The sequence below is a fragment of the Phlebotomus argentipes genome, unplaced genomic scaffold (genome assembly GCF_947086385.1).
Source record: "Phlebotomus argentipes unplaced genomic scaffold, Phlebotomus argentipes genome assembly scaffold_18, whole genome shotgun sequence".
Taxonomy (NCBI): Eukaryota; Metazoa; Arthropoda; class Insecta; order Diptera; family Psychodidae; genus Phlebotomus; species Phlebotomus argentipes.
Window position 1 is genome coordinate 4,735,355 of NW_026776177.1, and position 15,767 is coordinate 4,751,121.

General features: G+C 35.4%; 1 protein-coding gene across 17 annotated transcripts in view; it reads left to right on the forward strand.

Moving 5' to 3' along the window:
- Window positions 1–15,767, forward strand: part of LOC132261204 (potassium voltage-gated channel subfamily KQT member 1-like) — a 59,079-nt gene that overhangs the window by 39,531 nt on the left and 3,781 nt on the right. For 7 of the 17 annotated variants that reach the window (XM_059759842.1, XM_059759847.1, XM_059759844.1 and 4 more), the window contains exons 10-17: window positions 2,411–2,652; window positions 4,116–4,202; window positions 7,399–7,469; window positions 7,810–7,937; window positions 10,757–10,853; window positions 10,934–11,376; window positions 11,739–11,935; window positions 15,467–15,660. In XM_059759842.1, the coding sequence (XP_059615825.1) occupies window positions 2,411–2,652; window positions 4,116–4,202; window positions 7,399–7,469; window positions 7,810–7,937; window positions 10,757–10,853; window positions 10,934–11,376; window positions 11,739–11,935; window positions 15,467–15,660 (1,459 nt within the window). Of the gene's footprint in view, window positions 1–1,048; window positions 1,097–2,410; window positions 2,653–4,115; window positions 4,203–7,398; window positions 7,470–7,809; window positions 7,938–9,601; window positions 9,730–10,756; window positions 10,854–10,933; window positions 11,377–11,738; window positions 11,936–12,302; window positions 13,298–15,466; window positions 15,661–15,767 lie in introns of those variants that run through there. The other 10 variants (XM_059759861.1, XM_059759852.1, XM_059759856.1 and 7 more) reach the window with 10 other exon arrangements.

Consider the following 15,767-nt stretch of genomic DNA (forward strand, 5'->3'; position numbering starts at 1 on the left):
AGCTCAAGAAAATTGTAATAATCTTCAAAAACATACTGTGGAAGTGAAACACTATATATATGTGATACTCAGAAAACTTTCCTCCCTTTTAGCGTAACTACAGTGATTTAAAGTATGAATTATTACATATTTTCCACAGGATATTTCTCCAACGGAAAATACACAAAGCTTGTTTGCATAAGAATTTTATAAAAAATCAATTACCTCCATATGGAGCTCTTCGTGATTTCAATTACATTTTCCCCCTAACTTGTAAAATTAACATAATATAATTATTCATACATAATATGATTGTTCTCCTCTATTATGTTGAGGGATATTTTGTAATTATAGGGAAAAGAAGTAAATTTATCCCAAAACTCTTCACTTAAGTTTGTCCACAGTTTACATTTTAATTTATTCCTTCTGTCTGATATTAATTTGAGCACAGAATCATCAATCCCTGCATTAAGTGAGATGTGAATGACTATGTATGGCAATGATGGAATAATTTTAACATGAGCATAAACTGCAATGTGCATGATTGTGTCCAAAACTGCATTAAACAAGTGTGAAGGAGTCATAAAACCTCTTGAAAAACCATTTTAAATTGACTTGAGCCCTCAATTTATCTCTCAATTTGTAGCTCACACTTTCAATGAAAGCCTTTTTATCTCCCCCTTTATTTAGTATTAGCCGTAGAACCACACAGATTCTAAAACAAATGTTTTCTTCTCCTTTTTCCAATTCAAATTACACCTTTGATCGACTTAAAAATTCGAAATAAAATGCAAAATCTGCTGGCGCAACATCGCAATCATCATAAACACCAACGCTCCTCCACCGCCGTAATAATCTATATGAATATTTTTCCGAAAAAAAAACGTTTTTTATGATATCAATGAACTTTTGTTGAAAAATGGGACATTCGCCAACAATATCGCCAAAAAATTGTCTGGAACATTTTATCATCCGGTAACTGGCATTAAATGAAATACAAACTTATGGCAACTACGAACAAAAAAAAATTGATAAAAAATAATCATTTGGGGTACCAAAAACATATCAGTTCAAAATTGGAACCACCTGAAAAATTGCCATCAAGTTCCGGTGCAATGTAAGTTGTAAAATTAGCATTTGCAAGATTTGAAATCTTCTTAGAACGTTGTACAATAGTTTTGAATATATTCTAGGAATTTTCATAAGGACTGATTGACTGACAATTCATTCTCTAGTTCTAGTGTACAAATTTACATCTTTTTCTTATGTTCAGAGTTTAACATGAGAGAAATTTAGATTCTTTCAAAAGTGTTTGTATTGCAAATTACAACGTCATTTTATTATATGTGGCTTTTGTCATATATATATATATGTTATTAGTGAATTATGTTTAATCTAGTTTTCTTCTACGTTCTTGTGTGCTTCGATGTTGTTAAAGTGTTTTTGTACAGAAAAACTCTATTGTACATATTTCTCATCAAATCTTTTTATATTATCTTCATCAAAAACAATTTGGCTTTAATTTCCAGAGCGATTCTTTTATAATTCGCTCCCGGGTTTTATTTGAACTTAATTGAAATTTATACTCGAAACTGTCACTTAACAACCAAAATTGCTGTATCAAGGAATTTCAATGAACCATTCAAATCAGCAGAGGGTTATTATGTACTATGAAGTCCAAATGCACGCTGAAACAGTTAAATTCCTTTACTTTCGTAGCATCATTAACAAACTCTTGCTTGTCCATATTGCGCATTGTGGAATCAAGAGTATAATAAAAACATCTGCTAAAACCATTTAAAATTTCCTCCTCGCTTTTACTAAAGTAGCTTTTGGATTTGCTATCAAAAATTGAGATATTTTAGCTTTATACCTTTTCGTTCTCTCTTTCTACTTGTCTGATGCTGAGAATTTTTCAATTGCAACAATCTTGAATAAACTAAAATACACTCCATGTATATAATTATTTAGAGTTACTCAACTTGAAACCAAATACACAAAACCACAAAATTGAGTTGAAATTTATTTCCAACAAAACGTGCTAATTTTCTTATGTTTTTTTCACTCAATATGTACAACATTTTTGCTTTTTTTGCTATGTTTTTCTATGTTCCTAATTGAAAATTTTGCTTCTTTTGTTTTCTCTTTTTTTTCCATACCGCCAATGATACCACAACGCCATGGTAAAAACTAATTATGTGACACTGTGTTATATTCGAATTTTTTTTTTTATTTTGCACTGCTTTTCTTTTGTACACGATTTTTTTCTCTGTTGCACCAAAAACAACACAATGTTTGTCCTGAAAATTTTTTCATGTGTTCACAAAATTAAATGTATACTTTTTAATACTCCATTCATGTAAACGCTATAAAACGACAACAAAATACACAACAACAAAATGACAACACGAACACGTAATATTTATAACAGAATTAGTTGTAAAAGCAAAAACAATCAAAGAACGGGAACAAACCAAAAATCGCTGATTAGGCGGGCATCTTCTAGTTTCAAACACAACGCATCCTTCGTGGCACGGCTGCCGACCATCCGGAGGCACAAGTCGCAATCGCTGCACTCGCCGGGCAATCCGAAGCCGCCGACAGGAGCGTCATCGAGGTCAGCCAGGGGCCCGCGCTCCATGGGAGAGGCCAACGCGTCGGCCGAGAACCTAGGTGAATATGCTGAATGTTGCCTAATCTAGACATAGAGAACTTTAACCTATAATATGATAAGTTGAACTCACTAATTCCGTATAAGGGTTCAATCCAATACAAATATTTCAGAAAATACAATCACCCAATTCGGCAGACACTCTGTTTTTCTTATTCAAGAAGGAAAAATATACATGAGAATTTTGAAATATTTGAATTTTTGGATTCCCTTGAATATCTTTTACTGATTTCAATCGATTAACCATATATAAATTTTATACTATATATATAAGTTGAGCCAGAAAGTATGGTTTTTTGCGCTGAATTTGCTGCAGCTTTATTTCTCATCTCAGTTTTTTGTCTTTTCACTTCTCATTTCCAAAAATAAAATAATACAAAAGTAATCTTCCTCACTTGCATTCGTATAAATCCGCTATAAAATCCACTTTGAGTTCACTCCACAAGAACGAAAAAAAAACACCTTTTTATTCCGAGATTTTCGTGATAAAGTCAATTAACACATTTGAAGGTGATTCCTTTTTATTTAACCCCCTCTTTCACGTTGTAGTTCAGAGTTTGAGACGAAATGTTTACGTATAAAGCAAGGTAATTTGCACGTAAATGGAACAGTCAAACAAACTGACTACTAATATGTACGTGTTACCTCTGCATATTTCTCTCTTTTTTTTTGCTCTATGCATCCCAATTGCATTTGTGCACATACTTTTTCAACAGAGTGCGCCCTCTAACATGTGTTGACAACTTTTACACACTCACACACATTTAGCGACTAAATGTACACAACAATTACATTACTCAGCGCAATATATTGTTTGTTTCATTTAGACTTTGCTTCACCAAAAATTCAACCTAATTAAAGTATGAGTTTGAATTGCGTGCAATTTGGATATGGTGATGGTGATCACTGGAAGAGGAAAAACATCATTTTTTCTGCATTGGTGCCATTTGAAGCCATCTCATGCCTCTTATGAGTAGAATTGCTAGAGAACATGGTTTAGATATAATGGGAATAGTAATTAGAGGTATAGAGTAATGGTGCATTCGAAACAATGCAGCAGATTCCTAATTATACTTCATATATGGTACATGACATGCATAAATAGGTGATGTCACAGACGGAAATGTTATAGCGAAACCCTTCCGTATACGTTTCTTCCTTTTATCACAAACAACGACGAGCATAGCTACGCAAATAGTTCACCCTTAGCCGCCCCCCCCCCAAACACGCGGGGACACATTAAAACGTGACGAAAGAATAGATTAGGATTCCCCAAACACATTCTTCCCATTCAAAAGCTGCCAGTATTTTATGCCGTTGCCAAAGCATAACAAAAGTAGAGATGAAGTCGACTCCCATAATGCCAAACAAGAGATTTCTCACCTCTTTAGCAAGGCACGGAATGGTACTGAAGTCACACACAAAAACGCATCATGTTTCTCTTTCATTCAAACATACTTTTCAGAAGTAACAAATAATGGAAGACCCATGAATGCCAGCTTGAGTGAAGATTCTGTTGCTGAGACGGCACTGTCGAAAAAGAATTCTGATGGTAAGTGGAAAATCAACTGTTTAGTTTCTGCGTAAGAGCCGTATTTGTGATTTGATCGATGTTATATACCGTGGCACAAAGTATATATATATTTAAAAAAAAGGCAGCGCCGTGTATATTCAATGACGGAGAAATGGAAAATTTTCCCCCTCAGCCAAGCGGAATTTTGAATATTTGAGAATTGTAAATTGTGAGATATTCAAGTGATTTTTTTTGTCTCCTTAAATCACACACAGACGTATGTATGAATTTCTGTGAATCTCTCACTATTTACATGTGGAATTTAAGCATTCTCCTCCGCACTTAGAGTGATTACACACCTACGGGTTACCCTCGAGTCGGCGCAAAGGCGGGATCATCCCTCCGTGCTCAAGGGTTAATCTTCTTTGTCGACACTATAGCGACAATTTTGATTCGTGCCGCACTCAACTGTCAGATTTTTATATAAAAATTGCGAAAAAGGATGATTCGCCGAAGAATTTGATGATTAGCTCAGGAAATTATTCACAAGAGATCCGCCATTTAATGCGTTTTGAACTGTCAAAGCTGTCAAATGCTTCGGCAAACTTCTGCTGCCATCGAGAACCCTGATAATTCTGTGTGATCTTTCGATATATCGTGGGATGATCCGCGTTTTAGCGCTCAACCAGCTGACAGTTGTATACACTCGAGCTCCCGTGGATCATCCGTAGGTCTGTAATCGCTCTTACTTGTGCATTTTCCATGCTGAATCTGTACATAGAACAAATAGCCTGTAGATATTGCCCGTGCAATTTTCTATGGTTGTTCTTGATGTTTCTCAATGCAAAAAATTTTGTTCAACTTCTTACAATTTCTTCATTCGCTATACTGTTTCCTTCTTACGTTTTGTTTATTTGTTGAACGTTGTACATTTACATTGAGTCTGCAATGTACTCTTTAGACCAGTGATACCTTGGCTAATCCCTGTGCAGGGCTGATGATGTTTTGCAGGGGAAATAGTAATAAAAGTTTTCAATTGATTTTGGCTGCTAGAATTATTCCAAAGTTGAAAGTGATTAATAAACAAAGTTCAGTGGAGTCGCCTGGTGGTTTGTATACTCAATGCTGTTCATACTCCCTCATCCATGTGAGTTGGAAGGCTCTCATGTACATATTCAGAAAGTTTAACTTTACCAAAGGAACACACACACACACACACTGAATACATATTGTGCTATACTCAGACTGTATAGTGGTTGCCAACAGTACCATCTGCTTATAATTACAGTTTTATATGTAAGTATACTACAATAGTGTGAGAGAGTACATTAAGCTGGTCGCTAAACTCCCAAATGACTCTTTAAATCGTTATCCCATTATGAGATACTTTTTGCAAAGCACATGCAGATTAGAGAAAAATGTGGGAATACAGAGATTTTTCTAAGCTCACCCAAAACTATATACGTTGAGAAACCACAAGAAATCCTTGTGACATGTTATTATTTTTAAGATCGTGAGTTCTCTTGGTTTCAGTAGTGCAAATTCTGTAAGACAGGAAGGTTTATCATGTCCACAGGCACTCTTAGTCTCGGACAGCAGCGTTTCCCATCAAAGTGGCGTCAGGACGCGAGACGCGATCCGCGCCACATCCTCATGAGTTCGGTCAGCAATCCAGCTCTTATTCAGATGAGCACGAGCGGAGTAGTGCCCCTGGTTGCCTTTGGCCTGCGGCAGCATCCTCTCCTTGAGCCGCTAGATCAGCAGGAGATGGCTGAATTTGATGACATCTCGGTAGATTTGAATCCCACAGCGACATCGACAGCGATAGTAATCAGTGCGTGTCGCAATTTCCTCCCATAGTATTCACCCAGATACGCACTTGAGAATACTGGAGATAATTTTATAAAGCGCAATGTAATTTAACCTGTGGCGTTGTATGGAGAGTCATTTGTTCTTCCCCCACAATATAGAGGCATATTGTCTGTCTTTACTGTGTAGCATCATCTCAGAATTGTTCTCAGAACTCACGCTATGTACGTATGTATGTAGTTTATTTGTCGGAGAAATTATTCCTCATCCAGTCTCTCTGTGTATTAAATGACGAATTGCAAATGGACCAAAATTAAATTTGACCTTATGCCTCATGATTTCACGCCACCGTGTTTCAAAGCGTCAGTGCAAAGTAACAAAAGCACAACGTGCAAGTTTGCAGAAGTAGGAAAGTTTGTGGAGAATTAGTGAAACAAACAAATGACTTCTTCAAATGTGCTTAATTGAAACAGGGAAGGTAGAGAATGATGTAACCCATTCACGGAACTTGACTTGAGCCTCCAGACACCTTCGCCAGGGTGTATTTTCCGCAGAGGTGAAATCTCAACTAAGCCGACATAGCTCATAAGTTTTTCGTCAAAATTTCACCCTTCTCACGAGGCTCACAAGCAATTTACCACTCATTTGCCCGATTAGGGACGGTTAAGGCGTTAGTTTGAAAACGTATTCCACATCGTGCTTATTGTAATTCAGAAGTTGTCTTAGGTAATTTAATTAGTATCTCACATACTCACCTCATTCTCTTCAAATTCTCATCTACAGCAACCCATAGGAAAAGTGTGTGTATAAAAAAATCTTGAGTGATTCCACAACACTTCAAAGTGCTTTAATATTTTAGTGTAAATATCTTAAAGCACAAGAGCTGAACAAAAGCCCCATTTTGGGAGCTTTTGTCTCGCATTTATGCACTATTACGTCTCTTGTTTGTAAACGAATGAGGGAGAGCAAGCAGATTATTTTACCCATGTTAGCGCTGATTATGTAACATACAATGGAAGTTATGTTGGTAGCAAGAAAAAATCCCCATTCGAAAAGTGTAGCTTTAAAAATACTTAACACATGCAATGGTAAAAACATAAAGAATAACTTTCTCATCTACAAATAAAAGCTCTTGCTTCAATCATAAATATGGGGAGACAAATTATACCTGTAACATTAATATAAGGCATTAACAAAATATTACTTCTTAATGTTCTGCAATGTTTTGTCTTGAGCTTAAGCAAAGCACACTGATGACAATGCTTTATTTTTGGCATGAAAATAGTTTGATTAGTAATTTAGTGTATTTACAATTAGAGTTAATGTGCTTACAAACACGCTTCTCAAATAATGTATCATCCAATTGATAATTGAATTGACTGTTTATTGTTGTGATCTGACGATTACTTCTCTTTCTCATTGACAGATGAAGATGAGGAACCTCGATGTATTCAGCTGACAAACCAACACAAGACAGCCATACGATTTATCCGAAAGGTAATCACTTGCTTTTCTCTTCACTTTTCTCTAACACTCAATATTTTTTCTCCTCTAAATCGTACAATTTTAGCTGTAGTAAATTTACCTTTTACAATCTAGCCTATGATATCTTGTAAGATAAGTGAAGGTTTAGGAAACTCCACAGCCACTTTAATACAGTGTCTGCGGCATCAGAGAGTCTAAATTATCATTTTAGATAGCGTAGGGAAATCATACATGAAGCGAAAATAGTGTTGCAAAAGCCCTTCTTTTCAACCCTTCCATTGGATGTTGTTCAACACGAAATATTCAAAAGTGATTTATTTTCATATGTGTGTATGTATTCGGGACGATGCAGCTGAAGTATTTTGTAGCAAGGCGGAAGTTCAAGCAAGCACTTAAGCCGTATGACGTAAAAGATGTAATGGAGCAATATGCCATTGGACATGTGGATTTGCTGGGTCGCGTGAAAAATGTTCAAAATAGGTACATCATCATCATCATCAAGAAAATAACTCCACCCTCAAATAAAACCAAAGCACATTACTGACTCTTTGTACCGCTCATTTCTATCTCATGAATACCAAAAATCCTCCCCTTTCTTCTCAGTTATACAAACAAAACTTCGCCACTATATAGACTTTCATATCCACCAGTAATATACATATTCAGAGCCTCAAGCTTTGGCTGCTCAGATTTTACACCTCTTCAAGTTTTTTCTCTTCATTTCCCAAAAAAAAAGTGTCACTCTAAAATTGCTATAAAATTTGTGAATGCTCAATAATTTGACAACCATGAAATACTCAAAAAAAAAGCTAATTGACTTTCATGAAGAATCTAATTTTGTTGCTATATATTTTCCTGTCCAATCATTATATCTATAATTCAAATTGTTTTTTTTTTATAACAAAGACACCGAAAGAACTTTACTGATTCCGTTCTATTAGCAAATGCATCGATCATGGATTACAGTCATTCTCTGTAGTTCTTGTATTTTTGAGAGCGTGTTTTCTCGAATTGGAAATGATTGCAGTCTTGTACACTTTTCTCTCTTGCAACTTCATAGATCCACGAGTGTGTTCAAAATTGCAGTAAATTGGTTGATATACATATATATAGTTCACAATTCTTTCCGTAGACTTTTGGTTGCAACTTTGTAGTTTGGTTTTATTGGAAAATTTTCGTATTTTAGGAAAATTAACCGCCAAACATTTATTTTGTGATTGGTATTTAGTATTTAGAGAGTGATTAATTGGCCATTTTTTCCTTACAGTTTGTCTTCTCTGACTGATATGATATTTTTACATTTATATTCTATTCAATTGGAATAGCCTTAAAGCCATATAGATTGTATGCATCATCAAGTGCTTCTTCAAAATTAACTATCATTTCTCAAGCTATCTGATAAAATATGGAGTAATTCGGGATTATCAAATCGAAATCACAAAAAAAACACAGTCAAGCTTCTTGGAAAAGGGATTAATTCATTCCTAGCCGACTTATTCTTAATTTCAGGCCGGTGCGAAACATATTTCTCTCTTTTGCACTTTAAACTCAAACTTCTCAATGTGTTAATTAAAAGCTCTGCAGAATATCTTTGCACTCAGTAGATTTCTTCAGTGAATCTTAACAATTTGTAGACAACTAACTGTATTAACTTATAGTGAAATTCTCAGAATATGTACATATATGACATATAACGAATCAATTCGTGTACATACAATCCAGAATACAAATCATGTGGACTCTAATAGAATATCTCTACAGTATTTAGTGTGTCTTTCTCTATTTCACGGAACAATTTTCAAAAAAAAACAAACCACTACAAAACTCACTTTCGCCCGAAATGTACGATAAAAATACTCAGTGGAAAATTGCACCGTCACAAGTTAATTAGGTCCTTTTAAAATGCAATATATAAAATTTATTCAGTAACAATAAATGTCGTCATCGAATGGATGTACAATTAAAATTAGTATTTATCGCTAACATAAGTTATATATACTATATAATAGCATAACCCAAAATATTACCACTTGTCACATAAATCACATATTATATTTCTGATGCGAGGTGAAAGGTCAATTTCACAGTAATTCCCCTTGTCATTAAATTGTGCAATAATAATTTTCCCTCGCATTGAAATTCAGCTAAAATACTTCGCCGCCCACAAGAAGTTCAAGGAAGCTTTAAAGCCATACGACGTAAAAGACGTCATGGAGCAGTACGCAGCAGGATACAATGATCTTCTGGGGCGTGTAAAAAATGTCCAAATTAGGTACAATATTGAAAGAAATTTTCTCTATTTTTTGGAATCTTAGAAACAAATTAATAATTTGAACAAAATAATATATTTCAATTAGTTGAATATGTTCTTTCGTATTATTTCTCACAATGATTTTCTTTTGCCCAATTTCTTTGCGTTGATAAAAAATAAAAAAAAGAGAAACTTAACAGACTGAAAAGTATAGTATTATGGCTTTCTAATGTGTACTTTTCACTCGGATAATCACAATTATTCTGAATATATAGAAATTGCTTCACTAGTGCCTTCAATTTTCATTACTCAGACATTTTTATTAGAAGCAATTCATATGCTTTTAAGATCAAATAATGGCATCTGAGGCACAATCAAAGGTTTGACAGAATATCATAATCGTTTTGGAACCTCAGCGAATCTTAAAGTCACGACAATTACATCAGCATTCTCAATTGCTTACTTTAAATGGTGAATCTAAAAGAAACTAAAGCAATCCTCTGTGTATATTTTGCTAATGCCAGTAAAATATTAATTTAATGAAAACAGCTAAAGATGGTAAATTTAGGAATGCACTTTATGCACGTTTTAAAAATTGTAGATTTGAACTTGTACAGTCGCCTGAAAGAGAATTAACTACGAGTTCTTTAGACAGACTTTGGAATTTGCTATACTAAAGATGTAGAAAATAACATACAAGCGAACATTTTATACTTTAACAATTGTATAAAAATCTTGGTTTTCCTTAAATGACTCACGTAGACTTTTCGCAAACTTCCACTCGTCCTTACGATTTTTCAATTCAAGTAATGCTTGGTTGAGTATTTTCATTGAGCTTTTATTCACCTAATTTCTATAGCAATTTTTAGTTATACTTTGTTAACTATTCACTTTTATGCCAATTTCACTATTCTCCCAATGAACTTCATCAACTCCTTAATACCCATTCTCTTTCCTTTTTGTCCCTTCAACACTTTTTTCTCTGTTCTCTTTGATGTTAAGAATGGAATGACATTTATTGACACATTCTTGTGATTATCGCGAACAGATTGGATCAGATTTTGGGAAAACAGGGCTCCAAGGCAAAGGACGTCTATGCGTCGAAAATTAGCTTGGCATCCAGGGTCGTTAAGGTTGAGCGACAGGTCAGTCATCATCAGTGTCCTGATGTCTTCGGAGATCAGCACTATTTCTCACACTCTGACTTTGATCAACTCCTCCGCAGGTTGATGACATTGAAACGAAGCTGGACACGCTGATAGATCTGTATATGCAGGACAGAAAGAGATTCTTGTCACTTCCAATAATTTCCGATTCCCTACATTCCACTAATTCCAACCTTCCACCGCTGCCGCCCAATCCCCCGGGCGGCGGCGGCGCCTCTGGCGGGGCCGCGACCGCCGCTACCACGTCAATGTCTTCGGGCAGCAGCGGATCACTGAAGGTAGCCGGCGGAAAATACCAGTCAGCCACTGACACGGGCGGCCACCAAGGAAGTGACACACTTTCTTCTGCCTTTCAGCCGAAGCCCATTCTCATAGATAAGCAATTCTCAGAACCAAACTCACCCATCACAAAGACATTTGAACAGCCCGTCCAACGGAGGCCACCAATGCACAGGGGCTTCTCAGATCTCAGCAATCGGATGAAGAAGCGCGTGACACTCAGGTAAGCTGCAATTGGCGCATTTTAGGGGCGTTTTTAAGCCAAATTTTGGGAAAATCGGTGGAAAATTGAGTGAAATATGAGCACAAATGTGGATAAAATGGGAAATAGGCTCCAGGAGGATTTGTCTCAAGGAATCTTAAAAACTGTTTGTGAAGCAAAACTTTAGCCTTCTTCTATTCAGTATGAAAGCCCCATTTTCTTACGAATTCTCCTTGACTTAAGGATGTTATTTGTGGGCAGAAAAAATGTCAGACAGTCAGTGAAATTTATTGAGCGGCCGAAGTCAATGAATGTCATGTCTACTAAGCATGTTTACAAGTGCGGCAACTAATTCCAAGTCACCTTGTTCTCTCCAATGGCAGTTCCATTCCTACCCAATATGTTAGCAACAGCTCAGAGCAGCACGACGGCAGCGGCGATGTAGTGATAGTCGTGAATGCCCTTGATGACGGTGATCCAATTGAGACCGACGTTGTAGTCGGGGGACTTCCAGACGTGTGCATTGAGACAGAGGGTGATGTGGAGCCCAGCAGCCCCAAGACAATAACCGAAAGTTCAAGTAAGTTGCACACAGCCCTCAATGTCCTTTCATACCTTCTGCCTTTTGTATAGAAAAAAAAACAACCATACACTCTATGTTTGTGATAGCGCAAAGTAAGAAAAAAATAAAAGAGAAAGAATAAGAGCTGAAGTCGTTGACATACTTCTAAAAAATGTAGCCAAGAGAGCAGCTTTTCATGAATTTCAGTGCTAAAAAAGCACTGAAATAAGCAACTCTCTCGAATTTTTCTCTTCCTTTTCCCTCTCTCTCTCTCTTGAATTTGTGTGAATGTTTCTCTGTAAGCAATGACGAGGGAGATGTAATCAATTGAATAGGTTACAATCCAAAGAGACTTTTTAATCTCTTTCTGTATATCACTTTGCAGCATCATATGACGATTACTCCTCATCAACATCGCTCTAACATCAAAGTGCACCTCCTCAATGTAGCCAAAATGGAAAATTTGTCCTTTATCACAACTTCAATTCACTCTTGACCACTATTTCTGAAAATAAATTACCAATTTGTCTATCACGAGAGACATTCGTTCTCTCATAATCAAATATTGCTAAAATACACACGATAAAATAGTTAGTCAAAGCGAAAATAAATGTTGTGAGTTAATGAATGTATAATTGCTGGAATTTTTGATTCAATATAATTTCGGAGTTTTTTTTTCTCTATCTAACAAGCAAAAGTGGGTAATTTTGCTGCTGGTGTTTCCTTGCGCAAACTCACGTTTGCAAATAGTTGTGGCACTTTTTCCACTGGCTACGTTGAACATTCCAAATAACACGAAAATTCGATGAAGAGTGTGAGTGAAATTGACATAATTAAATCCCCAAAAAGTGTTCTTTTCGTTCTCCTCCTGGTCATAATTCCTCCCAAAAAAATAATTTTTCAACTCTCTCTCTCTCTGTAAACCTCTCTGAATAGTTGTGCATAACATCATTTATTTAATTTCTGGTCTTTCTCATTAGGACTTTATATATTATGTCAAAAATTCTATACATTCGTAATGTGTTTTTTGGTGTTGCTCAAATATTTCTATCACGTCATTGTCTGATTCAGAAGTGTGCAAAAATCTTTAAAGTATATCCTCCCAATATAATTTCCATAAAATACCAGTAAAAATTCTGTTTCGTATAAGTTTTTATGTTTTTTTTTGGCTGTTTATGAAATAATATAAAATGAAAATAACTTGAACCATATAGTATTCAATAAACCATTTTTATTGCCAATGACAATAAATTTTGACTGTTTAGAGATCCATTAAGTGTGAAAAAGGATGACACAATATCCTTGTTTTGAAGTTGGCGCAAATCCTTCCACAATTCCAATTCTTCCTGCTATGCAAAATTGTGTTGCTGGCCGGAAAAACACAACAATAAAGGCTCAATTAATGAGAGCTGATCCAGTCAATTTGTCGGTCTCTGTTAAATTTTCACAGCATTTAAATTGCGGTCTCTCTGAGTTCAATTTAGACTCATTGGCATTGTGATTAAAATTTTGATTTTTAAAATACGCCAATAACATATTTTTCATAGCAAATTCAATTTTGCCGAGCCCCAATTTTACCATTCCTATATATATTTTTTTAAGTTATATATTCGTTAGATGAGCGCTGAAAAGTACTGGAAATGGTACTTGATTGTGGATGTAGTGTGAGATGCGGATTTCTCGCTAAAATTGCACGCCAGCCATTGTGCTCACGATTGTTTGAAGCAAAAGTAGATTAAACGAAACACTTTCGGACGTTACCCCACTCATGAAGGGTGATTGGTACCTGAAAGCGCTGTTGCAGAGCAGATTAATTTTCTTTCATTTCTCTATCTCTCTTCCTGATTGTAAACCATATCCTTGTATGAACGTTTTCCACCACCAATTCAAAATACAAAAAATAGAAAACATATTTTGCTAGGGACATGTGAATGAGTGTTTGATTGATGTACGGAAATGTGTGTGTTTGCTCACTTGCTCGTTTGGATGTTTTCAAATATACGAGAAATTGTCACAAAATATATTATTATTACTTTAATTTATCTTTTATTGATATTTTACACAAAAATTTTGAGTTTCCTTTGTGGTGTGTGATTAAATATTTGTTGCACGCCATTTGTTTAAAGAAAAAAAAGCTCCTAATTTACTCTCATACAAACATTTTCGCATCAAAAACAATGAACAATGTTTAATCATTTATTGAATCTAAAGGTAGGAATACAGAAGAACTATTTTTCTCTCTATCTCAATCCAGTTTCAGGATCACAAAACGATGAAGAAAAGCAACTGGAAAATCAGTTGAATGATTAAAGAAATTTTGACCCAAAAGACGCCTTTAGGATAAATTTCCATGCAAAAAGAAACACATTATTGAAAAATCACTTTCATACTGAGCTCGATCGAGAATACATAACACAGTGTTTATTGATATTGAAGTAGTGCGTAAATTGGTAAGGAAGCTTTTCAGCATAAATTTTTAATGAACCTCTCAACAGAGATTTCTCACGTTCACTCTTGTAAGAAAGCTCAACACTGCGTTGCTCACAAATTCCCTGCGCTCCTTTTAGTCCACCCAGAAACACACAAACCAACACACACGAAATCAATCAGAATTGTGGTTTGGTAATCTGATTTTCGGATTGTACAAATATCGCAATGCAAAATCATACAAAATACCTGGTTTGCATTTCATTAAAAATTCAATTACAATGATATAATATTTAACTCCATGCGATTTTTTATTAATTGACACTTTATTATTGAAACTGTTTCGTTACATATTCATATGCCTTTCAACACACAAACACAAATATTTATTGGACCTAAGCGAATATTATGTACATAGTCTGTATATATATAACGATTTATTTGCGAACAATGCCGGAATGATGAATGGTGCTCGAGCACATACAATAGACTTATCCCCACAAATTTTTGAATAACCATTTCCGTGCCACATCACGTGACAATTAATTAACGCGTATCAGAGCCAATGTATATTGTTAATAAACGATTAAAGTGGCCAATTGAGCTGATTAAAAAAAACAGATTTACAGTATATAAATTACATTTCGCGGCAAATTCAATCATTATTATTATCAAGTCATTCTAATTTCAAGTATTTTCACTATATTGCTCGTAAATCCGTTGAAATATGTTCACAAATGCACTGCAATAATTTCAAAAGATTTATATTTCTCAACTGTTCTCTTTGGTTTGCTTTGTTTTTTTTCCACAAAAAAATATTGTAAAAAGAACTGTGTGTATTTATCTGTACAGCAAGAGATGCAGTATTTTGGAATATATATTTATATATATATATATATGAAATTAAATGGCATTTAGATAAATTACAAAGTATTAGCTATCTTAATACCACCGCATTCAATCACAGTTTCGTCAAAGTTGTCAGAACTTCCGAATAACAAATTATTTTTCTTTTACTTCCTTTATTTCATCCTTTTTTCCGTCACTGGATGTCCGAGAATGTGTTATTAACATTTCGTGTCTCTTCTCTTCTCTTCTTTGGTTCTGTGTGTGCCTTTTCAGTCATCATGATGGACGAGGAGATCGAGGACCTGGAAGAGGAGGATCTGGACATCGAGGGTGAACTGGATCCGGACTCACCGCCGTGGGACATGTACGATATTGACGCTGGCGACATGGATCTGGACACCGAAGAGACGGCTTTGCTGCGAACCAAAGCGGCCAACACTGAAATCATCGTCACTCCAATCAGTCCGGTAAGTTTATCATTTACACAGCAAAAAAGCCTTTGCTCTGGACAGGAGTCAATTTTTACACTGTACAGAACAATAGTGGGCGTGGCTTTCGCATGGGCGGAGCCTCA